Here is a 23,568-nt window from a genome sequence, read left to right as displayed (position 1 = left end):
TTTCTGTCCTCAGGAAGTGATTCTTCCTAAGTACCCAAAGGAAAAGGAGCCGTAGCCATGGGAGCTCTGGTCTCCAGGGGGATGCATGGGGGCTATTGGCATCCAGAAAGAGAAGGCAGCCATGACCACAGTCAAGTACAACTAGTGACAGTTGTAGGGGAATTCTGAAAACCTTTGTACCCGCCACCTGTTAACTCTGGTGACACGCTATGAAGCATGCAAGAGACTCTTCACTTGGAATTTTATCTGGCTCTGTCACTTCATCATATGTGATCCTGAGAATTTCTCAACCTCTATTGTCCTCAGCTTTCTTATCTGTAAGAAATATGATATTAATACCTAACCAAAACGTTGCTGGGAGGATCAAATAGCTATATGTTTATTGGTGAGAGACACTTAGGACATGACCGTGTTAAAAGAGATACCCTGAAAACTGGCATTTATCCTATGTAGTTGTGGAGAACTGAGACTAATCTTTGTTTTTATTTTTGATTAGTTTTAAATAATCATACAATGAGTTTAATTCCAGCTACTAATGTGTCCTGGGTGAGGATTGCAATGCACAGAGGTGCTAGGCACAGAGGGTGAAGAAAGCTCTGACAATTTTTTCTGAACTAGAGTTCTTTTATATTATATGTGAGAATCGTGAGTTTGAGATTTCTGTTCTCCCAAACTTTACTGAGATTCCTAGACAATGAAAATATTCTTTGTTGGAATTACATTTCAGAGATTAAATAAAACTCTTACTGGACAAACAGGCCTTAAAAAGGGAAAAAAGTGAAGGAAGAAAAAATAGTGAAAAAGAAAAAAAAAAAAGGATTGCAAACTCTGAAACTCTATCCTAACAGGAATATGCATATAAATTCTGCTGTTGGACTCATACCCTTTCATACTTTTTTGAGCATGAGCTTCAAAGAAGCAAGAACATTCTTTTTCAGGAATGTAAAAATAATCATCCGAAAAGATAGTGGGCAACTCATGCCATCCCCACCACTAGATTGCAGGAAGCATGAGATTCCCTTATTTGGATGTTTGTTAAACACCTACTGGGGCCTGTGCTCAGTGGGACAACCAGCAGCTTTTACTTGAGAGGGCTGCTTGGGATATGAGGTCCTTAGGAAAAAAAAATGCCAAAAGCTGAAGGTAACCTTCTGTAAAGAAATTGAGAAAGTAGTTTACATACAATGAGTGGTAAGTGGTACAATGGAAACCTTTACAGAGGAGACAAATGGCCTTGGGGTTTGGGACTGAGCAGGCTAAGACTCCAGGTCTTTGCTGTGTTGTCAGATGAAATGGTGGCCAAGAACGAGTCTCTTTTCAAGAGAGCTCTCTCCTTGTTTCGAGAAGGATGAACTGAAATGTTTCACTGTGGATAGAGTCCCAGAGGTTGAGATAGCTTCAGAAGGCCTAGATTGATAGACTTAGAATGGCTTGGAAGCAGCCCCTTACAAGAATGGCAGGGGAGGCTTGGATCAATTGTGCTGGGGAATAATCCAAACAAATTTATATATGATAAAGAACCCCTGGACTGTAGTGTGACCAGAGAAAGGGAGCTGGGTGACAATCCAGGCAAAAACACCACCAGGCCTGAGCTTGGACAGTGGTATTGAAGCTAGAGACAAGGGATCCTTTGGACAACCTCAATTTTATTTTGTGGCTAATTTCATGAAAGAGGGGAATTTCCTACAAGTTTGGAGAATTAACTTTTATACTTCTATTAGACTTATTAGAACATTTTATAAATTTCTCTAATAAACTTCTCCTTTATCTAAAGAGCAGAACCCATTCAAACTCTGGAAAAGTAATGATATAGAACAATACTGTTTTCTATTCAATATGGCTTTATAGGAGTCTCATAATAGTTGTGATGACCAAGTTGAATGTGAGTACAGAGAGCATGAGAAGCCCTTAGTGGCATCATTTTCGAACTCAGTGACCTTGGAAGAGTTCAATTTGCTCTAAGCCCAGGTTATTCCTCTACACAATATGGATACTAGAATACAGTTATATTATAAGGTATGCAGGTCAAATCTGGTCCAGTACTTGTTTTTGTAAATAAAATTTTATTGGAACAGACAGACTCACTAGTTTATGTATTGTGTATGGCTACCTTTTTCAGTTGCCACAAAGGCCATGTGGTTTATAAAACCTAAATGGTCTTCTACAGATAAATCATGCTGACCATTTGTAGAGGAGAATACTTGTCTTGTTACCTAAACCATTTTGTCGTCTACTGAGTACCATACCATAAGGCAATCCTCTTAATTAACTACTTTAGTAGATGATACAGCACATCCTATAGTATATTTCTTGGATGGGCTATGAAAATACGACAGTGGTCCAAATAAAAATTGCATTTTGGTAGAAGTAGAACTGGCAATACTCACAGTGTCAAGGTTTCATTGCACAGTCCCTGAAAAGCATTCGCAGGGATGGACGTCATGTAAGGGTTGTCTGTGATTTCACTGCAAAAGAGGGGGAAAAAACACTTGGTAAAAAAAATGCTTTCCTTCTGGAGCTGGGCTCTTGCTCTACCTATGCTGTCAAATAAATAACCTGACACAATTTAGTTTAATCTTGTTTCTTTTTAAGTTTCATTGACATTTCTTAGCTGCTAGTGGCTAGAGGTCCAGTGAGGTGCTGAGAGCTGTCCCAGGTGGACACGCAGTCACAGCCCCAAACGTGCAGGAAGCAAGTGCACTTTGAGTGTGGGCTGAGGTCCCCGACTTAATCCTCATTTGCAAGGGGACCAGGTGGATCTAGAGTATTCTTGTAAATCTGCGACCAATACTTTGTCCAGAGTAACTAGAGTTTTCTAAGTGTATGGAACCTGTAAGAAGGGTTGGTAGGAGATCAATGAATTTCTTTTCATGAATATTACAGAGTGTCCTCTACTTGCAAAACACTGCCAGCAGATGCTTCCGGAGAACATTTGTGTGCCAGTCTAGTTGCAAGAAGACTGCCTACATTTTGAACTGAGCTCTTCTGCAGCAAAGGAGTGTGGTCATTTTTTTCTAGCAAAATCCTGAGAGTTCAGATCCTATCACTCCACATTTTCCTGTAGCGCAGACTCAACCTGTAACTGCATAAGTCCTTTTACTTCTATACAAGTAGGTAAGACACTTGACTGTGTCACAGGTTTTGGAAAAGGGCACATGGCCACCAATCAGAAATCACAGGAAGCAGTTTTAACACCCCTAGTTACTACTCCTTGGGACTCTCCTCAGACAAAATCACTTAGATTCTCAATTCCTCAGTTTCTTCATTTGTAGAATGGAAAAAATTATAACTTCCATTTATACCTTATAAGGTGGTTGAGAGAAGTAAACATAATGCCTGGGAAAGTGTTTGAAAAGCTATTAAAAACTATGTGGAAAATAAAGTATCATCATTATCATCAAATTTCCCTTCCATTCAATAATTGCGTCAGCAAACACGCATGCCATAATTTGTCCCATCAAACAACAACAAAAAGAAGCCTTTTCTCCTGACCCAATATCGTCTAACTACCGCTCTTTTTTAAGAGTAAAACTTCTCAAAAGAGTTGATGGCCACTGTCTCTAACTCTTCCCTTCTGACTCTTTTTCTTTCTTTTTTTTGTTTCCTTCTGACTCTTTCTTGAGCCAACTCCAACCAGACTTCATGCTGGAGCTCCTGTGGAACTGCTCTTGTCAGAGTCACCAAAGTGCCATATTACTAAACCCAGTGGTCATTTCTCAGTCCCTGCCTTGCTTCACCCACCAGTGCGTTTGTAACAGCTGATCTCTCTTCCCCTTGAGACAATTGCTTCACTTGGTTTTTACCAACCCTTATGACTGCATCCTACTTCTTGTCAGTGACAAAATACTGCCAAATATTGCATGTGTGTATACTTACAGTATAAAGAATACATCAGTAGAATAAACTTTGGTCAGGTCAGGGAATACTCCAAGTCCAGTGTTGAAAATGCCACTAAAGCGCATGAAAAGAGAAGAAAAGAACAGAAATAAGGTAAGAAAATCAACACATAGGAAGCAGAATAGTGTAATAGCATGGGTTCTGAAGTCAGACTAGAATCAAATCCTAACTCTTTCTTTCAATACCTGAGTGACTGTAGGCAAGTCCTAAACCTTGAATGGCATGTTGCTCCCTCAAGGTACAAGAATCTAATTCGGTCCACTAGGGTTAATACATTTTCTTCTGTTTAGAGGAATATGAGGATTCGTTCCAAGGAATCCAAGTAGGATTCCTAGAAATAGGAATTCAGGTTTCTGTGTGTGTGTGTGTGCGTGTGTGTGTGTGTGTGTGTGTGAGATATTTCCCTGTTTTAATTGGAGGACATTATGGGAAGGGCAGTGGAATAGGGGGAGGATGGGGTAGAAAGACAATATAATACCCAGCTCCAAGCCAGGCTTCCTCTTTAGAACTCCACATTATATTGTGTTCATTATTTTGCCAAGAATGATTTTTCCATGAAAGTCACCTGGGAATAGCATGGCAGCAGTACTATTTAGAAAATATGTCTAGACAAGGAATATGATCAATCAATGATAATGTCTTCACTCTCCAAAGTTTGTGTCATCAGGGAAAAATGTCAAGATTAAAAGATGTACATAAAACAGTACTAATACAGCAACTCTCAGGCTCCTGATGCCTCTCAGATTTGGTTAATATAATATTTGTTGCAGCTACTACAATGTAGGTAGTGGAAATAGATTTTTTTTGACAAGTGTGGCATGGCATGGGGTGAGACTTAGGTAACTACCAAGAAAGTTTTAATTTTTTTTTTTCAACGTTTATTTATTTTTGGGACAGAGAGAGACAGAGCATGAACAGGGGAGGGGCAGAGAGAGAGGGAGACACAGAATCGGAAACAGGCTCCAGGCTCTGAGCCATCAGCACAGAGCCTGACGCGGGGCTCGAACTCACGGACCGCGAGATCGTGACCTGGCTGAAGTCGGACGCTTAACCGGCTGCGCCACCCAGGCGCCCCATTTTTTTAATTTTTTTTTTCAACGTTTATTTATTTTTGGGACAGAGAGAGTCAAGAAAGTTTTAAAGGAAGTCTTCCAGCAGAGAAAAAACTCTTATTCCATTGATATACCTTCTTAGGCAAATTCTGACCTGACTCATTTTATTTTATTTTATTTTGTTTTGTTTTGTTTTATTTTATTTTATTTTATGTTTGTTTATTTATTTATTTATTTATTTATTTATTTAGAGAGACAGAGAAACAGAGACAGGAAGAGAGGGCATGTGTAGTCATGAGCAAGTAAGGGAGGGGAAGAGAGAGAGAGGAGGAGAGAGAATCCCAAGCAGACTCCACGCTCAGTGCAGAGCCTGATGTGGGGCTCGATCTCATGATCACGAGATCATGACCTGAGGTGTAATCAAGTTGGATGCTCAACCTACTGAGCCACCCAGGTGCCCCTGACCTGACTCCTTTTAGAGGGGAAGGCATAAGATTTGAAAGAAAACAGGAGGCCGAGGTCTCAGAAAGAGCAAATGGGATATTCCAGATAGCAAAGGAGAGAGTTCAGATTCCATATAGAACATGTGAAGAGCAGTAAACAAACAACAAACAGACTAGTCAATTGCAATAGAGGTTCATGTGGAAGAGTGTGGAGGGAAGAAGGCTCTGGAGTTAAGGGAGGACCATGTATTGGGGCTGGAAATGCCAGATTAGGAACCAGGATCTCTCGTTTCTTCAAAACCCCAAACAAGTCCATCTCCTTTTTGACGTGCCCTCAAATTTCCTGGACCCCAAATAATGTTGTACCTCTCATTTATCACCTACCATTATTTTCCAGTAGGAGAGGAATTTTTTGATTCCATTTATGGGAACTGGCATATGTTGGGAACAATATGTTCCCAACTAGATTGTAAGCTTCTTGAAGCTTAAGGACAATGTTTTATTATTCTATATGTTCCCTGCAGAGTTCTGCACATACTGAGGGATCATCGTATCAAAGAATTATTGATTGATTGAAACTCAAGATCCATACAGGAGTGATTGCCTTGTCCCATAAGTTTTTATTACTCCCCAGATACGCCTCCAGCCACATCTTCCATCACTATTCTCCTCTATTCTCTCTGCATCTCCCACTCCCACCTCTTCAATACTGAACTATTTTTAGGTCCCACATGAGACACATGTTTCCATACCTCTGTGTCTTTATCATGCTAGTCCATCTACCTGTATTTTTCTTCTACCTCTCCCCCTTCTTTTCCTGGATGACTTCAATTCATCTTTAAAGACCTAATTCATAAAATATATATGAATATACACTTTTATTTAAAAGCCCTAGATGGAAGCAACCTAATATTTTAATTGTGATTATTTCTCAGTATTTGGATTAAGGTTGATTTTAATTTTTTCCCCTCATAATGTTTTTGTGTTCTAGTCTTTTACAATGCATGTGAGCAGGAGAGAAGGGAAGAAGGGAAGGGTTCTTCCAGAGGGTGCCTAGAGAACCTGAGGCCACACATACACATCCATTGAACACATTTTTTATTGAGCACCTGCTCTGTGCCAGGCAGTAAAGATGCAATAGAGAGAAAAAGTGCTGTGGTCCCTGCTCTCAAATAGGTTATATCTAGCCCATAAGGTGTCACCAAAGCAAAGCAATAGTGTTGTCTCCTCCATTTTTGTCCTCCCAACCTCCAAGAGATTAGAATTTGCCCTTTGTGGCTTTTTTTTTTCTCTGTGACAGTCACTTTAACATTGTTGTGGTACCCATTTCCTAAGAAAATTGACCAATGGCCTCTCAGAGTTTTTTGTTTTGTTTTGTTCTGTTACACTCCATTTAAGGGTATTTTCTTCCTCATGTCTCTTGGATTAAGTCTTTGCTCCCAGCATTATGTGCTGACTTTTAAATAGGTTTTTCAAATGTGGATCATTTCACCTGATACCTTCCCTGACGGGAAAGGTTGGGGTGTAAATCACAGGATGTGATTTGTTTCAGGCCATATACCACAAAAATGGCTCTGGCCCACAGCATCCTAGGGAGACTCCTGGCTGGCAACAGCATTGTAACTCTCTTTAGAAAAAAAGGGTGGGGATAGGATGGGGTAGAAGTTAATACTTACAGGAACTTCAGGAGGGGGAGCTCTTTTAGGGCACCAGGATCTATGTAAGTTAAACTTCTGGTATTCCGAATCTCTCTGTAAGAGTTACAAGAAACACATTCACAGTAATACGTCCATTTCTGTCCTTGTCAAAGATAAAGCAACACGAATCAGAGTTAACAAATGTTCATGAGAAGAATACACATTTACGTGGTGCCCCAGGAACTGTCTCTGCCAGGAATCAGCCCCATCAACAACAAGCTCCTCCTGGCTCCTCCCAGGGACACAATAACTATTCAGCCCTCCCCATCATTGGCTTAGTTTCAGTCCATCTGAATTTATGGGTGACCTTTCTCTTAATTGCAGTCTCACATCCTTCCCCCGCCCCCACCAAATTTTTTATATTTAAATAGAAAAGAAAAGCCCCTCCAATGGCTGTTGAGGACACATATCTTTATTCTTAATAGCACACATATCCTGGCCTTGGGTTGGGAAGTTGAACAGACTAAGTGATGGATGACAGCAAGGCAATAAGAGCAGAGAGCTTCCTTCTGTCACTTGCTACTTCAGAGGTCGTGGTTGTAGTGTCTCAGCGGTTCACTTGAGTTTATTTTTCTATATCAGTAATTTAAGACTTCAGCACATGTGGTGTGATATCATGTATGTCTGTAACTCACATACTAAGGTTTATATACATGCCAATCAAAATGCATAGTTAGCATTAGTGAAATTCCTGACTGTTAGAAATAGGTTCTCATTGGCAAAATTAACTGTATTCAACACATGTGTATTGGTTGAAAGCGTTTACAGGCACTCCCTATGCTTATATGAAGAGGACAGAAGAACCCAGTAAGACCTGTATCCTTTCCCCTAGGGAATGGCACCTAAGGCACCTAAAGGAACGTGCATCCACTTGTTGATAGAAACAACTAGAAGTAACAACTAGAACAACCACTGGTAGAGAGTCACAACCTAGCATCTGGCCTGGACTTTTTCTTAACAGTTTTACGGAGGAAGAATTTTCATAAAATTCACATATTGCAGGTATACAGTTAGGTAATTTGTAGCAAATTTATACAATTGTGCAGCCACCATTAAACCCCAGTTTTAGAATACTTCTGTCAATGACAAAAGTGATTGCATGCCCATTTGTAGTTAATTCCCACCCCGTCCTCTATGGCTAGGAACCACTGATCTGCTTTCTACCTCTAAATTTGCCCTATCTGGATGTTTTGTATAAATGAAATTATACATATGTAGTCTTCTGCATCTGGCTTCTTTCACTTAGCATGGCATGTGTGAGGTTCATAAACATCACAGCATACATATGTCAGTGCTTTGCTCCTTCTTACTACTGAGTACTCAGGTGGAACTCAGATCAACTGTTGACTCTGCCTCTTCTTTCTGACTACATGACCTTGGACAAGTGTCTTGACCTCTTTGAGCCATAGTTTCCTCATCTATAAAATAGGGATAATAATAGCACATTTTTAAGAAGACTCTTGTGAAAATTAAATAATGTCTGTGAGAGGGGTTGGACATGTAGCCAAGCACACAGTGAAGGCCCTGTGAACAATAGTTTTACTATATTATTCTCCTGAATGGACTGAAAGCTAGAACAGACATCAGAGACTTGAGGTTGGAGGTGATGCAATGTTCACACAAATTTAAAAACAACAACAATAACAACAACAAAACCCTAGGTTTGGTATTTCACTAAGGATGTTGAGTATGAGACAGATCTTGGGAAAGAGAGGATAGAATTAACTCTGAGAACAGAAACCATCTACCCATCCCCTCACCCCACCTCAGCTCACTGTCTTATTAAGATAAACTTACTGGTCCATTGTATTCATTAGCATAAATTTTGCAGAGACAGATAATGTTATTGCTCATTACTGGAACTTCTTGAAAGACACATCAGTGCTTCAACAGAAAGCATCAATAGTTTATATCCCAAGACTCTTGGAACCCCTCACCCCCAAATCAAGATCCTGATCCTACATGGAAAGAACCACTTTATTTATTTAAAAAAATTTTAAGTTTATTCACTCTGAGAGAGAGAGAGAGAGAGAGAGAGAGAGAGAGAGCACAAGTGGGGGAGGGGCACAGAGAGAGAGAGAAAGAATCCCAGGCAGGCTCTGCACTCAGTGCAGAGCCTGTCGTGGGGCTTGAACTCATGAACCATGAGATTATGACCTGAGCTGAAGGCAGAGGCTTAAATTACTGAGCCACCCAGGTGCCCCTATTTATTTATTTTCAAATGTTTGTTTATTTTTGAGAAAGCACAAGAGGGGGAGGGGCAGAGAGACGAAGACAGAGCATCTGAAGCAGGGCTCTGCCCTGACAGCAGTGAGCCTGATGTGGGGCTCAAACTCATGGAACCACAGGATCATAACTTGAGCCAAAGTGAGATGCTCAACTGAGCCACCCAAGTGCCCAGGAAGGAACCACTTTATTTATTATTTGTTTTAAAGTTTATTTGAGAGAGAGAGTGTGTGAGTTGGGGAGGGGCAGAGAGAGGGAGAGAGAGACAGAATCCTAAGTAGGCTGTGCACTGCCAGCACGGAGCCCAATGCAGGGCTTTGACACACTAACCATGAGATCATGTTCTGAACCGAAATCAAGAGTTGGAGGTTTAACTGACCGAGCCACGCAGGTGCCCCCAGAAAGGCCCACTTTTAAGTACATATAAAATTTTGTCCTGGTTTGAAACTAAAAGCCCTGTATTTCCGGAGCTCTGCCCGCCCAAGTAACTGGGATACTTGGCTACCGCATTGCACAATCTCATAGTTGTCCCACCTGTCCCTCTAAAGATACTTTAGATGCTTCCATGTGGAAGTGCTCTCTCTCTCTCGCTCTCTCGCTCTCTCTCTCTCTCTGGTGAGGAATAAACTCCTTGTCAGAGCTTTCCTTTTGGGGAGAAGGGTTCGAACTGCTGTCAGCCAGATGTAAATGAGTTAGGAGAGTTTGCAAACTGTCTGAGTGTGGTTTGCAGTCTGGAAAGCTGCTCCATGAGAGAGTACTGTTGAACAAGCCGGACTTGAGTGAGTGCCCCAAGAGAGAGCCACAGTGCAAGGCAGCCAGCCAGCTGAAGCCGCTTTAGGGGTAGTGGCTAGAGAAAGGAGAAACTGCTGTGGGTTCCAGCTGATTAAATGAGGCTGAAGCTACCTGACGGCTCTAAGGGCAGAAAGCGGTGGGAGAGGCTGCAAGGAGAGGTGGGGAGAGACAAAAGAGGTGGATTTCTTAGGGGAAATCTAAGAGTACAAAAAGGGACAGACAGACAAGAGTTACCTCAAGAAAACATCAAGGAAAAGAAGCCACTTTCTGAGGTAAGAAGACAGCTGATCATGCTCATAAGTGACTTAAAAAAAAATAAAATCTTTGCTGAGAGAAAGATAAATAGACACTGTATGACTTCACTTATATGTGGAATCTAAAAAAGCCAAATTCCAGGGCACCTGGGTAGTTGCATCTATTAAGCGTCTGACTCCTTGATTTTGGCTCAGGTCATGATCTCCAGGTTCATGACATCAAGTCCCCTGTTGGGCTCTGTGCTGACAGCATGGAGCCTGCTTGGGATTCTCTGTCTCCTCTCTCTCTGCCCCTCTCCCGCTTGTTTTCTCTCTCTCTCTCTCAAAAATAAATAAACTTAAAAAATAAAAATAGAAAAGCCAAACTCAGAGAAATAGGGACTACAGTGGTGCTCACCAGGGGCTGGGGAAGGACGGGGAGATGGGGAGATACTGGTGAAAGCGTACATCTATTTATCAGATTAACAAATTCTGGGGATCTAATGTACAGCATGCTAATATACTTGAAAGTTGCTAAGAGAGATCTTAAATGTCCTCACCACAAAAAAGAAATGGCAATTATATGACAGGATGGATGTGTTAGCTAATGCTATGGTGGTAATAATTTTGCAGTATACGAATGCATCAAATCAACACATTGTACACTTTCACCTTACACAGTGTTACATGTCAATTATACCTCAAAACTAGAAAAAATAAAAACCCTGCTGCAGCACAGAAGGGGGAGGGGCACGGACTGCCAGCTTAGCTAATGGAGACAGATGTGAGAAGCGAATGCAGCAGGCATAACCTTTTCAAAGAAAGCAGAGAGGAGTGGAGGTAAGCACTCTTGAACCTCTGATAAGAGGAGGAGGGTGAAGGAGGAGTCCGAATCTGAATGAGTTCCAAGCATGCCTGGGAGGGTGAACTTGAATCACACAATTTTGCGTTAAGGCAATTTCAGCCAAACAGTGCAGGAGGCGACTATGTTGCCAGGAAGCTGGGGACACCAACAGAAAGAAAACATGTATGCCATTGCGGCGCAGCAGGTTGGAATAGAGAGGACCCCAGAGTGAGTCTGAACAAAAGCTGGAGACGGAGGTGTCCCCGGCTCAGTAGCCTGGGTCCCTGGCTGACCGCCCACCTTCTCCTCCACCCAGGACTGTCCCAGGAGCAAGTAATAGCCTTCGCTTATCTTAGGGCTGTTAACATAGTTTTATTTTTGTCTATTTTTTTCCACAATTACCCTGCCCAAATGAATACAATAAGCATCAATAAAATTCTTTAAATACAGAGCGCAGTGTTAATTGTGGTCATCACTGGTAGATAGTTCTGGAATCTAGGAATGTGTAATTTTCGCTTTTTATTTTATCATGTTTAAAATTAAAAAAAAAAAATGAAACGAGGCGCCTGGGTGGCTCGGTTGGTTAAGGGTCCAACTCTTGATTTTGGCTCAGCTCATGATCTCACAGTTTGGTGAGTTTGAGCCCCATGTCGGGCTCTGTGCTGAACCTGCTTGAGATTCTCTCTCTCTGCCCCTCCCTGCTTGTGTTCTCTCTGTCTCTCTCAAAATTAAAAACAAACGTAAAAAAAAAAAAGCATACAAAAAATTCCCCAAATTAAAAAAAGGCAAAGGAATATATATTCTGTATAAAAGTTTAAAAAATATATCTCCAGTGCCAGATCAGCTGCTTCAATCTTCTAGAATGCTCTTCTATGGAGTGGGGCTTTTTAGATGTGCAGAGAAATATTTGAGGATCTTGAAGCTCACTGATTACAAAAGCCCAGCCTTGGAGATTTAAAGGGTAATAAGGGACTGAGTATACTTATCACTCAGGATAGCTCTACCAGCGAGGGGGTGGGAGAGCTGACTTAAATGAAGCAGGTAACAATCATCTTCATTTTTCAGACAAAACAATGAAGACACGTATAGCAAGGGTATACATAATCTGTTACACAGAGGCAACCCTGGGTCTTAACCTAGGAATTGTGACCCTAAATACTGCTTTATTTTTTATTTTTTTAATGGTGTTTAAAGGAGATCATCCACCAGAACTAAAAAGAAATTTAAATACTCATTATTGTTTCATTTCCCTTCATTGGATTTCAAATAAAATGGGCATTTAAATGACCTGTGTTAACAGTGATGCCCTGAATGCCTTGTTTTCACAAACCAGCAGATCAATACTTTAGCATACATTAGGTTTATTTAATCATCTGACTAGATTCCGGGCTTTTTCTTTGGAGAAACATTTGTTCATTCTTTTTTTTGTTTTGTTTTAATTTTTTTTTCAACATTTATTTATTTTTGGGACAGAGAGAGACAGAGCATGAACGGGGGAGGGGCAGAGAGAGAGGGAGACACAGAATCAGAAACAGGCTCCAGGCTCTGAGCCATCAGCCCAGAGCCCGACGGGGGGGCTCGAACTCCCGGACCGCGAGATCGTGACCTGGCTGAAGTCGGACGCTTAACCGACTGCGCCACCCAGGTGCCCCCGTTCATTCTTAATAAGAGTAAAGAACTGAGAAATTGGCTTGTTCAAAACAGCTGGCATTGAGGCAGGCACTTAGTACACCCCCAGACAGTATGGGAAATCAGCAAAGTGACAGAAGAGAGTTCCCAGGTTGGGGAGAGAGAGAAAAAGGAAGAGAAATGAAGGTTTAAATGCTTCTACTATTAAGGAACGTTCCAACTACTTATTTCCTTCCATTTTCCTGTGCCCGCTTTCCCTCTCAACTACTCACCAGGCATCAGAACATGGTACTTGCCTGTGATCCTTAGCCTTAGAGATATTTGTCCAGCCTCAGCACCCCCTCCCCTCCCCAGTTCATGAGTAGAAAGCATGCCAAGCTGGGAAGCAGACTGAGGGTAATAATAAAGCTGATTTGGCATTTCACCTGTAAAGTGAGAGGGGGACCACGGCAGACCGGGAGACGAGACAGTTTTAGACTTGCAGGAGCACAGACACTGAGTTGGAACGAGATGTCTGGAGACAAGACAAGCTTCCCTGGCTGGCATGGTTAAACTTTTAAGAAAAACAAATGCAGGGGCATCTGGGTGGCTCAGTCGGTTAAGCATCCATGATCTCAGGAGCGTGATCTCAAGGTTATGAGATTGAGCCCCATGTCAGGTTCCATGCTTAGTGTGGAGATTAAGATTCATTCTCTCTCTCTCTGGCCCTTCTTCCCAGCTCATTCATGCTCTCTCTCTCTCAAAAAAATAAATTAATTAAAAATTAAAAAAGAAATACAAATATAATAATGTGTAAGACTGTGTAAAACAAACTGAATGTGAATAATGGACAAAATCCTAGCTCTCGGCCAGCCCCCAGCTTCTTTTCAACTCTTCAATTTGATTTTCAATTTTTTTCTAGTCTGCTTTTAAGAAGCAGTAGTTCCGAAAAAAGTGGGAGGCACGGGGCACATGGGTGGCTCAGTCGGTTAAGTGTCCATGATCTCAGGGTTATGAGATTGAGTCCCATGTCAGGCTCCATGCTTAGTGTGGAGATTAAGGTTCTTTCTCTCTCTTCCTGTGCCCCTCTCCCCAGCTCATTTATTCTCTCTCTCCCTCTCTCTCTCTCTCACTCTCTTGCTCTCTAAATAAATACGAAAGAAATACAAATGCAATAATGTGCAAAACTATGTGTGTAAAACAAGAAGCCGAATGTGAATAATAGCCAAAATCCTAGGTCTCGGCCAGGCCCCAGCTTCTTTTCAACTCTTACTTCAATTTGATTTTCAAGTTTTTTCTAGTCTGCTTTTAAGAAGCAGTAGTTCCGAAAAAAGTGGGAGGCACAGGACACATGGGTGGCTCGGTCAGTTAAATGTCTGACTTCGGCTCAGGTCATGATCTCCCGGTTCCTGGGCTTGAGCTCCTCATCTGGCTCTGTGCTGACATCACGGATCCTGCTTTGGATCCTCTGCCTCCCTCTGTCTGCTTCTTCCCAGCTTGCATCCTCTCTCTCTCAAAAATAAAGAAACACTGAAAAATTTTTTTTTAAAAAGTGGGAGGCAGGCCACTTTCGCTTTGATTAGGTCTGTTCACTCTAGTGGGCACAGTGGAGAGAGATTCATTAAAATTAAAGGAATTTTATTGGACGTTTATTACATGCAACTTTACTGTATTCTCTGGGAGGTATAGGGAGGGAGTAAGTAGTTACTTAACTACTTTAGAAACAAGGTGTGTATATATTGGCAAAGCCATAATTTTTTTACCTTAAATACTTTAAATGAGGCACAGTAGTGAGGTGAAAACTGGTACGAAGAACTAGGTAAATTCATTTTAAGGTAACATTTTCTGATAGGCTTTTATCACATAAGTCCCCCATGTAGTATTTTAACATCAAGTATTAATTTTAAGATTGATGCATATTGAAGGAACCCTTAATTTTTATTTTTTGTTTTTTTACTTTATTTTTTAATGTTTATTTATTTTTGTGTGTGTGAGAGAGAGAGAGAGAGAGAGAGAGAGAGAGAGACAGCATGAGTGGGGGAGGGGCAGAGAGAGAGGGAGACACAGAATCTGAAGCAGGCTCCAGGCTCTGAGCTGTCAGCACAGAGCCCGACGTGGGTCTCAAACCCACAGACTGTGAGATCATGACCTGAGCTGAAGTCAGACATTCAACCGACTGAGACACCCAGGAGCCCCTGAATTTTTACTATTATAAATTATTACTATTTACTATTACTATTACTATTAAATTTACTATTATAAATTAATTCTGAGACAACTGGATTTCTATGTAAACTTTTTCTCACTCCTCTGTTTATTTTTTTAGGGAAAATTTATAGAAGTGGAATTACCAGGTCAAAAAGTATAGTCTGTCAAAGCTCTTGGTGTATACTAGATCCTTAGCTTTTGATGTCCTGATTTTTAGGCTAGCAGTAACTTTTTGCTAATCGTCTATAAATTCACAGAAATTTTTTTTTCCAAATTATCAATTCTTTTTCAATGAGAGACATCTTAATTATTCTACTTTGATAATTATCAATGAAGTGTTTCACTGCTAACATTCCATTACTAAGGGGAAAATAATCTATAACTGAAAGGTGGTATTCATAATGTTGATGCACCTTTTAATTTATTGAGGAATTAAAAAATAATAGATGTTAATTCAAAGAGTTTATAAGTCTTCAGATTTTTATATTTATTTTTAAATGTTTATTTATTTTTGAAAGAGAAAGTGAGTGGGAGGAGGTGCAGAGAGAGAGGAGGAACAGAGGATCCAAAGCAGATTATGTGCTGACGGCGGAGAGCCCTATGCAGGGCTCGAACTCATGACCGGTGAGATCATGACCTGAACTGAAGTCCAACGTTCAACCGACTGAGCCACCCACTCTGACACCCCATATCCTCAGATTTTTACAGCTGATTGAAGAAAATGTAAGTGTGCCAGCAGATTTTTCCACTAGAAATAGGACATTATAAAAGTGATTTTCCGGGGCAACTGGGTGGCTCAGTCAGTTAAGTGTCTGACTTGATTTTGGCTCAGTTTGCCTGACTTGATTTGATCTCACAGTTCCAGGCATCAAACCCCATGTTGGGCTCTGTGTTGGCAGCACAGAACCTGCTTGGGATTCTCTCTCTTCCACTCTCTCTGCCCCTACCCCCACTCTCAAAATAAATAAACTTTTAAAAAAAGTGATTTTTCAAATTGCCTGTATGATGCATATAGCTAATTAATTGCATGACTATTGAATCATCGGGACTAAGACGGGTACTTTTGAAATCCCTAATAAATCCACTTGACTCAATTTAATGAAGCAGTGAATATTAAATCTTATCACATTATCTGCCATAAATCACAATTTTTATCTACCCAGTTTATAGAATTTTTATTGTGATTTTTAAAAAAATCCACATAAAAGTAAAAACATCCTTCTAATGGCAGCCTTTTCTTTATTTCTGTTTTTAATTGAAGAGAGATGGTTTTGCCAGACACTCTTGGTTTCAAATTCTGACTCTGAAATTTCTTAGCGGAGTAAATTAGGGCACAAGCCCCATGAAGTATGTATTACCATCTTCAGTTTGTGTCGTGGAAACTGAGGCTTAGTGAGATTAAGTGAGAGAAGATACATGAAGCACTTTTAGCAGAGTGCTTGCCCTTAAAAGGTGTTCAGTAATTGCGGCTGCTACTATTAGGGGGAACAATGGCAACAATCTGTGTACAATGGAAACCATGAAACAGAAGATAGAAGTGACCAGGTTTCATCATTTTACAGGTGTAAGTCTTTATCAAATGTATACTTTGGGGGCCAAACTGTGCCCCAGTGGTAGTTTAAAACCCAGGAGAACTGATTTAAATCCACTTAGGACTCTCAATAACTTATAAAGGAACCTGCCATTCTTGTAGTTTTCTTATACAAATCTTCAATGTCTTTCACCCATTGTTAACAATACATAATTGTTACCTCTTCTGGGTATCTGTTGTCGTATAACAAATTACCCCAAACTAAGTGGGGTAACAATTTTGTGGATTACGATTTCAAGCATTGCTAAAGTGGGCTTTTCTTCTGCTTCATGTGGCATCCACTGGGATCACTGGTTGGTATTTAGCTGGTGTCTGGATCAATCTAGAGGTCCAAGATAGTTGTGCTTCTATGCCTGGCCCTTTGAAGGTGATCGCTAGAAAGCTAGGCTCAGCTAGGCCCTTCTCCATCTCCGTGTAGTAATTCAGAGCCTCCCCATATGGTCTTGCCTTCAACAGGGTTTACACAGTGGCTTAAGTCTCCAAGCATCTAAAGTGAAAGCTGCCAGTTCACTTAGAAACTGGGCCTGAAAATGCATGGTGTCACTTACACCGTAATCTATTGATGTACCAAAAAAACATTTCAAAATTTGAATAAAACCAGAAATCCATAGGCCCAGGAATTCCAGAAAACCAAAAGCTGGTTAAATACAAAGACAATGTCACCTAGGTATATTATTTTGAAAGCCCAGAATATAAAGCCTTAAAAGCAGCCAGAGAAAAGAGGGCATGTTCGTTATAGGAGAACAATGATAAGAATAGGAATGACTACTCATCAGAAACAATGAAGGCCAGAAGACATTGAAAGATACCTTCAAAGGGCTGAAACAGATTGCCTTGTTAGAAGTCTATACCCAGTGAAAATAATTTTTAAATATTAAGGTAAAATAAAAGTATCTTCAGATAAAGAAAGCTGACAAAATTTGTGGCCAGCAGAACCACACTAACATGCTAAAGGAAGTCCTTCAAACTTACAGAAATGATTGAATCAATGGAAAGAATGAACACTGGAAACATTAAATATGTGAGTATATATAAGAGACTAGTTTCACTTAAATTCTTTAAAACTCAATCAACTCTTTAAAAAATATAGTAATGTATTATGGAATTTATAACATATATAGAAATAAAATATGTGGCAAAAATATCACTGAAGATGGGAAGAGGTAAATGCAGTAATAATTTTAAGTTTCTTACATGTCATGGGCATTGGTATGATAAGCCTTCTTGATGGACTATGTTAAATGAAGGATGTATTTTGTAATCCCTTGAATAACCACAAAAAATATTACAAAGAGCTAAAAAGTTAAAAAGTAGAATAAAATATTAAAAAACAAAAGCAAAGACAAACTGATTAATCCAAAAGAAGCCAAAGGAGGAATAAAGGAACAAAGAAGGTAAATAGAAAATAATTGAAAATGGCAGACTTCAACTATATCGATAACTGAAGTAAATGTAATGGACCAACTACTCCAACTGAAAGGCAGAGATTGTCAGACTGGATATAAAAGCAAGGTCCAATTATATAAAATATATTTTATATATAAATACATAAAGTTATTGAACTCAATTTTCTTACTATAAAATTATAGTAGCTACTTAGAAGTGCAAAGATTAAGTGAAGTGTTGAACATTTAGCATAGTGTTGGGAGATAGTACATTTTCTAAACATATGTCAGTACACACATATACCAAATGTTCTATCAATCAGATTTTTTATTAATTCAGACTGACCTCTTTCAATTCATTATTTTAAAAGAGTGTGTTCAGTATATATCCACTTGTTCCTTTTGGGAGCTTTAATCTGATAGTTTCTTTGTAGTTTGATGTAGGTGATTGGCACATAAAACACACTGCCTTGTGGAAACTATTATCACACATTTGTATAATCACAAATTTTAATAAGTTCTGTAGAGGATTCAATGATGGATTCACAAGGAGAATAATGTAGGTGGGGGGTGGGTGGGTAGGATCCAGGGTATGTCTAAGTAATATTCAGGAAGAGAAAATAAATAATCAGTAGAGTTAAATGGGCAAAGACCGAGATTAAAGAACTTGGTAGACACAGGCAAAAGCATTTGAAGGTCTTCAGGTGGGGAAGATCTTGGACTGTCCAAGGAATTAAAGAACACAGGTTCACAGGAATGGAGTGAGATGAGGAGACAGATGTGGGCAGGGGCCAGCTGCAGTCCTGGGCCTGGAAGTTTCCTTTGAAAACTGTGGATTTATCTTAAGAGCAAAATCACTCTGGCTATTGTGCAGAAATGAATTAGAGGGGTCCCAAACAGGCAAGATTAGTTAAGCTATGAAATTACTGTATCCCAAGCAAGAAATTATGATGGCTTGAGCAAGGGTCATGGCAGTGGAGAGTAAAGGGTATACTTTTTATATATTAGAGTAGTAGAATTAACAGTATGTGGTGAAGGATTAGAGGGGGGTAATGAGGAAAGAAGGTATAGTGATACCCCTCAGGTGTCTGGAATTTGCAATAAGATGAATGGAAGTGCCATGTACTGCCTCAGCAAATACCGTAGGAGTGGTGGATTTTGGAGGAAGAGGTAGATTTCATTTGGGACATTTAAGGAGTGACATACATGTGAGACATCTGAGAGGAGATGTCAAGGAGACCAAAAGGTAAATGGCCCAAGAATAAAAAGAGAGGCCTGGAGCAGTTATGTCAGTCTGAGAATAGTTGGATAAGGTCAGATGGGGGAGAATCACAGAGTAAGAAGAGAAGAAGACACAGCACTTGGTCACGTGGAACCCCAGTGTTTAAAAGTGAGGAAGTATAACAAACCAGGAAAGGAGAATGAGAAAGACTGACCAGCATGGTAGAGGATGACCAGGAGTGTGGAATCACAGAGGCCAAGGGAGGAGGGTTTAGGTAAGAATATAATGAAGGGTACCTGGGTGGCTCCGTTGGTTGAGCTCCCGACTCTTGATTTTGGCTCAAGTCATGACCCAGGGTGATGGGATCAAGCCCCACATTGGGCTCTACATTGAACATGGAGCCTGCTTGAGATTCTCTCTCTCTCTCCCTCCCTCCTCCTCTCCCCCTCTCCCTCTCTCTCTGCCCCTCTCCTTCACTTGTTCTCTCTCAAATAAAATAAAAAAGAATGATCCACTGTTTTGAATCCTGTGTATAGCTAAGATGTAATTTAGCATAAGGTTAGCACAGGGTTAAACGTAACTATTTGTTGAATGAATAGGTAGCTTTTTATCTTTGGAATGCCAGATCTAGGTCACCAACAATTTTAGTGCATATTTTCTAGCATTGCAATTCCTACCACAGAGTACAGTCTAAGCATGAAGTGGGAAGTGAGCTCAGAGGAGTAATGTAGTGCATTAGCAGAGACATTTGAAAAAGTAATGAAAGGACGTTTAGAAGTGGGGATGATGGGCTGTGAGTCCTTCCATACAGCCTATTTACCAAATCACACAGCGGAAAGGGAGGAAGAGGGCAGCTGAGGAAAGACATCCATGAAACAGAGTAACATTATGTTCTTTAACTGCTAATGTTCTTACTGAGGCCTTTGAGTAAGTGTTGACAATATGCACTGACATTTGCCATCTACACTTCAGTATCTATATTGTAGCAAATCCAACTTGATGAAGGGCTCTGTTTCCTAAATAAATCAGAGGGCTTCAGTTCTCTGCTCAAGAGTCCTAGGGAGGTTTGGCTGATGGTGCTATGCTGTTTATAGATGAAACAAATCATTCTTTATTGATATCTTAAAAACATTTTTTTAAATGTTTATTTATATTTGAGAGAGACAGAGCATGAGCGGGGGAGGGGCAGAGAGAGAGGGACACAGAATCTGAAGCAGGCTCTGGGCTCTGTGCTGTTAGCCCAGAGGCCCATGCAGGGCTCAGATTCAGAAGTGGTGAGGTCATGACCTGAGCCCAAGTAGCTGTTTAACCTACTGAGCCACCCAGGCGCCCCTCTGTATTGATATTTTGTTTCATGCTTTCCTGTCTATCTCAATTCTTAGAGGGAGGGAGAGGGATTCTTTAGCTCTGTTTTTCTCATGCAAGTGGTATAATGCTTTGTTTATAGTCATTTCTTAATAAATGATTACAAACTAAAGGCATTAAGCATTTGGGTGGTAGGAGCCCAAAAGTCTTCACTATCCTTTTCCTTTGTGCCAACGAAAATCATTTGCAGATATGTATTAGGCAGATCTGGAGAAAGGCAAAATGCGTTATTCTCCTATTTTCTAAGATGTTAGACTCTTAAGACCTCATATACATAAGAGAGATATCCTTTTAAAAATCCATTTCTTAACTCATCCTCCTTTTAGTTTTTGTATTTAATAGTTTTCTTTCCTCCTCAAAGTTAACACTTTCCCTCAGAGGGAGAAAATGCATATTTCTAAGAGAAATGTTAACTACTAGAATCTTTATGAGGAAAAGGCCACAATAAAAACAAAACAGTTGCTTTTAAGAGCTGCAGGATGTATATGGAGCTTTGTCACAAATTAATTTCTTTGATTTTTTTTTGGAGAGGGGCAGAGAATCAAAATGGTATAATAAGGGAGCGTTATATTTGGAGTCTGGAGATTTGGTTTTGAATTTAAGCCGTTGTTCTTACTGACCTAGATTCTCAGTTCTCTTGGATATTGTACTTTCTTTAGTTTCAATTTGCTGTTCCTTTGTAAATTTCTTGTGATAGATACGTAAAATACGTAATTTATCGTCAGCCTTCATTTTTAATCTGTCTTTTTAAAGCCGTACATTTTCTTTAACTATGACTTTAACTGCATCTCATGGGTTTTGATTTGTCATATTTTTATTGTCACTTAAGTTAAAATTGCTTCCTAGTGTCTACTGTGATTTCTTCTTTGACCCATGGTTATTTAGAAGTGCATTTTTTATTATTCAGAGAACATACTTGATTTTAATTTTTTGTAAGCTATTGAGACTTGCTTTCATGGCTCTGCATATGGTCAATTTTTAAAAAAAAAAATTTTTTTTAATTAAGTAAATTCTACATCCAGTGTGGAGCTTGAACTTAAGACCCTAAGATAAAAGAGTCACATGCTCCACCAACTGAGCCACACAGGCACCCCTGCATGTGGTCAATTTTAATAAATATTACATGTGTCCTTGAAAAGAAAGAATGTGTACTCTGCAATTGTTGGGTACAATATTTTATACAAGTCAGTAAGCTTAAGTTTGCAAATGATGTTCTTCAAACCTTATTAATTTCTTATCAGTATTACTTTTTTGGTATGCATAGTCTATAAGATAAAACAAATCCCCACTATGATTGTGGATTATCTATTTTTTTTCAGTTCCATAAATTTCTGCTTTTACATGGTTTGAAGCTATGCCCTTACAGATATTCAAATTTAGAATCATTATATCTGTCTATAGTAATTCTTTTTATCATAATAAAATTTCCCTTTTTATATACAGGAAGACTTCATGGTCAACATGTATTGGTATATTTATATCAATTTTCTCTTAGTTATTGTTTGCATGTTAATATTTTTATCCTTACACTTTCAGTCTTTTTATATCATTGTGTTTAAAGTATGTCCCTTGTAAGCAGCATACTATTGAATTTTTAGTTTTATTAACCTATCTGGCAATCTTTGTATTTTAACTAGAATAGTAAGTCCTTTTACATTTAACAGTTAATATAAATATTACTTGGGGTTAAATCTATTTGTTGCAGAAGTTCTTTATTCTAATCTCTTGCTCTTTTTTGTATTAATTATTTTTATTATTCCGTTCCTCACTACTATTAGCTTGTCAGTTATCCATTCTTTTACAATTATTTTAGTTGTTGCCCTATGGATTAAAACATGTATTCATTATTTATAAAAGTCTAACACAAGGGGTGCCTGGGTGGCTCAGTTGGTCAAGCATCTGACCTCGGCTCAGGTCATGATCTTGCGGTTCGTGGATTAGAGCCCCGCGACGGGCTTTGTGCTGACAGGTCTGAGTCTGGAGCCTGCTTCGGATTCTGTGTCTCCCTCTTTCTCTGCTCCTCCCCTGCTCATGCTCTGTCTCTCTCTCTCCTTCAAAAATAAATAAAAACATTAAAAAAAAAAGTCTAATACAAGTTAGTACTGTTACCATTTCTCAGACAATTCAAGGACCTTAGAACAATTAAAAATTTTTTTAATGTTTATCTATTTTTGAGAGAGAGAGACAGAAAGAGCATGAGCGGGGGAGGGGCAGAGAGAGAGAGAGGGAGGGAGGGAGGGAGACACAGAATCTGAAACAGGCTCCAGGCTGTCAGCACAGAGCCCCACACAGGGCTTGAACTCATGAACCGTGAAATCATAATCTGAGCTGAAGTCAGACGCTTAACCGACTGAGGCGCCCAGGTGTCCTGGACCATAGAACAATTTAACACCATTTATAACCCTCCCATTCTTTATTTGCTATTGTGTATTTTAATTCTGTGGATATAGTTAGTCCTTGCTTTGCATGGTTCCAATATGCATAATATTCAGTTACCATTATTTAGTTAAATTTATTTTTTTTAATTTTTTTTTTCTCAACATTTTTATTTATTTTTGGGACAGAGAGAGACAGAGCATGAACGGGGGAAGGGCAGAGAGAGAGGGAGACACAGAATCGGAAACAGGCTCCAGGCTCCGAGCCATCCGCCCAGAGCCTGACGCGGGGCTCGAATTCACAGACCGCGAGATCGTGACCTGGCTGAAGTCGGACGCTTAACCGACTGCGCCACCCAGGCGCCCCAAGTTAAATTTAAATAATATCTGGTCCCGACCACATGGTTCAAATTTTGGCTATCATAATATATTGTGTGAATAATTGCACAAAACTTCGCTGCCAGCTCTTCAGTCTATGCATCACTATGTACATAACAGATGTGTATCATGATAGGTGACCAGTTACACTTCTTTCAAAGTCATTGGTCATCAGTCACTGAGCATCTGTTATCCAGTTCATCTATTAACAGTAACACTGTGCAGCTGTATTGGCTCCTTGCCTTCCAGTGG

The 23,568-nt window shown here is 39.9% G+C and overlaps 1 protein-coding gene across 1 annotated transcript in view; it reads right to left on the bottom strand.

The window, feature by feature from the left end:
* The window catches only part of TSHR (thyroid stimulating hormone receptor), a 166,902-nt gene that overhangs the window by 39,938 nt on the left and 103,396 nt on the right, over nt 1–23,568 (bottom strand). The window contains exons 5-7 of the mRNA XM_043556774.1: nt 7,069–7,143; nt 3,877–3,951; nt 2,388–2,465 (exon numbers count right to left, since the gene is read on the bottom strand). Coding sequence (XP_043412709.1) covers nt 2,388–2,465; nt 3,877–3,951; nt 7,069–7,143 — 228 coding nt within the window. The remainder of the gene's footprint in view (nt 1–2,387; nt 2,466–3,876; nt 3,952–7,068; nt 7,144–23,568) is intronic.

The sequence above is a fragment of the Prionailurus bengalensis genome, chromosome B3, assembly GCF_016509475.1.
Source record: "Prionailurus bengalensis isolate Pbe53 chromosome B3, Fcat_Pben_1.1_paternal_pri, whole genome shotgun sequence".
NCBI lineage: Eukaryota > Metazoa > Chordata > Mammalia > Carnivora > Felidae > Prionailurus > Prionailurus bengalensis.
The sequence above is the reverse complement of the archived record's forward strand: the minus strand, read 5'-3'. Positions and strand labels throughout refer to the sequence as shown.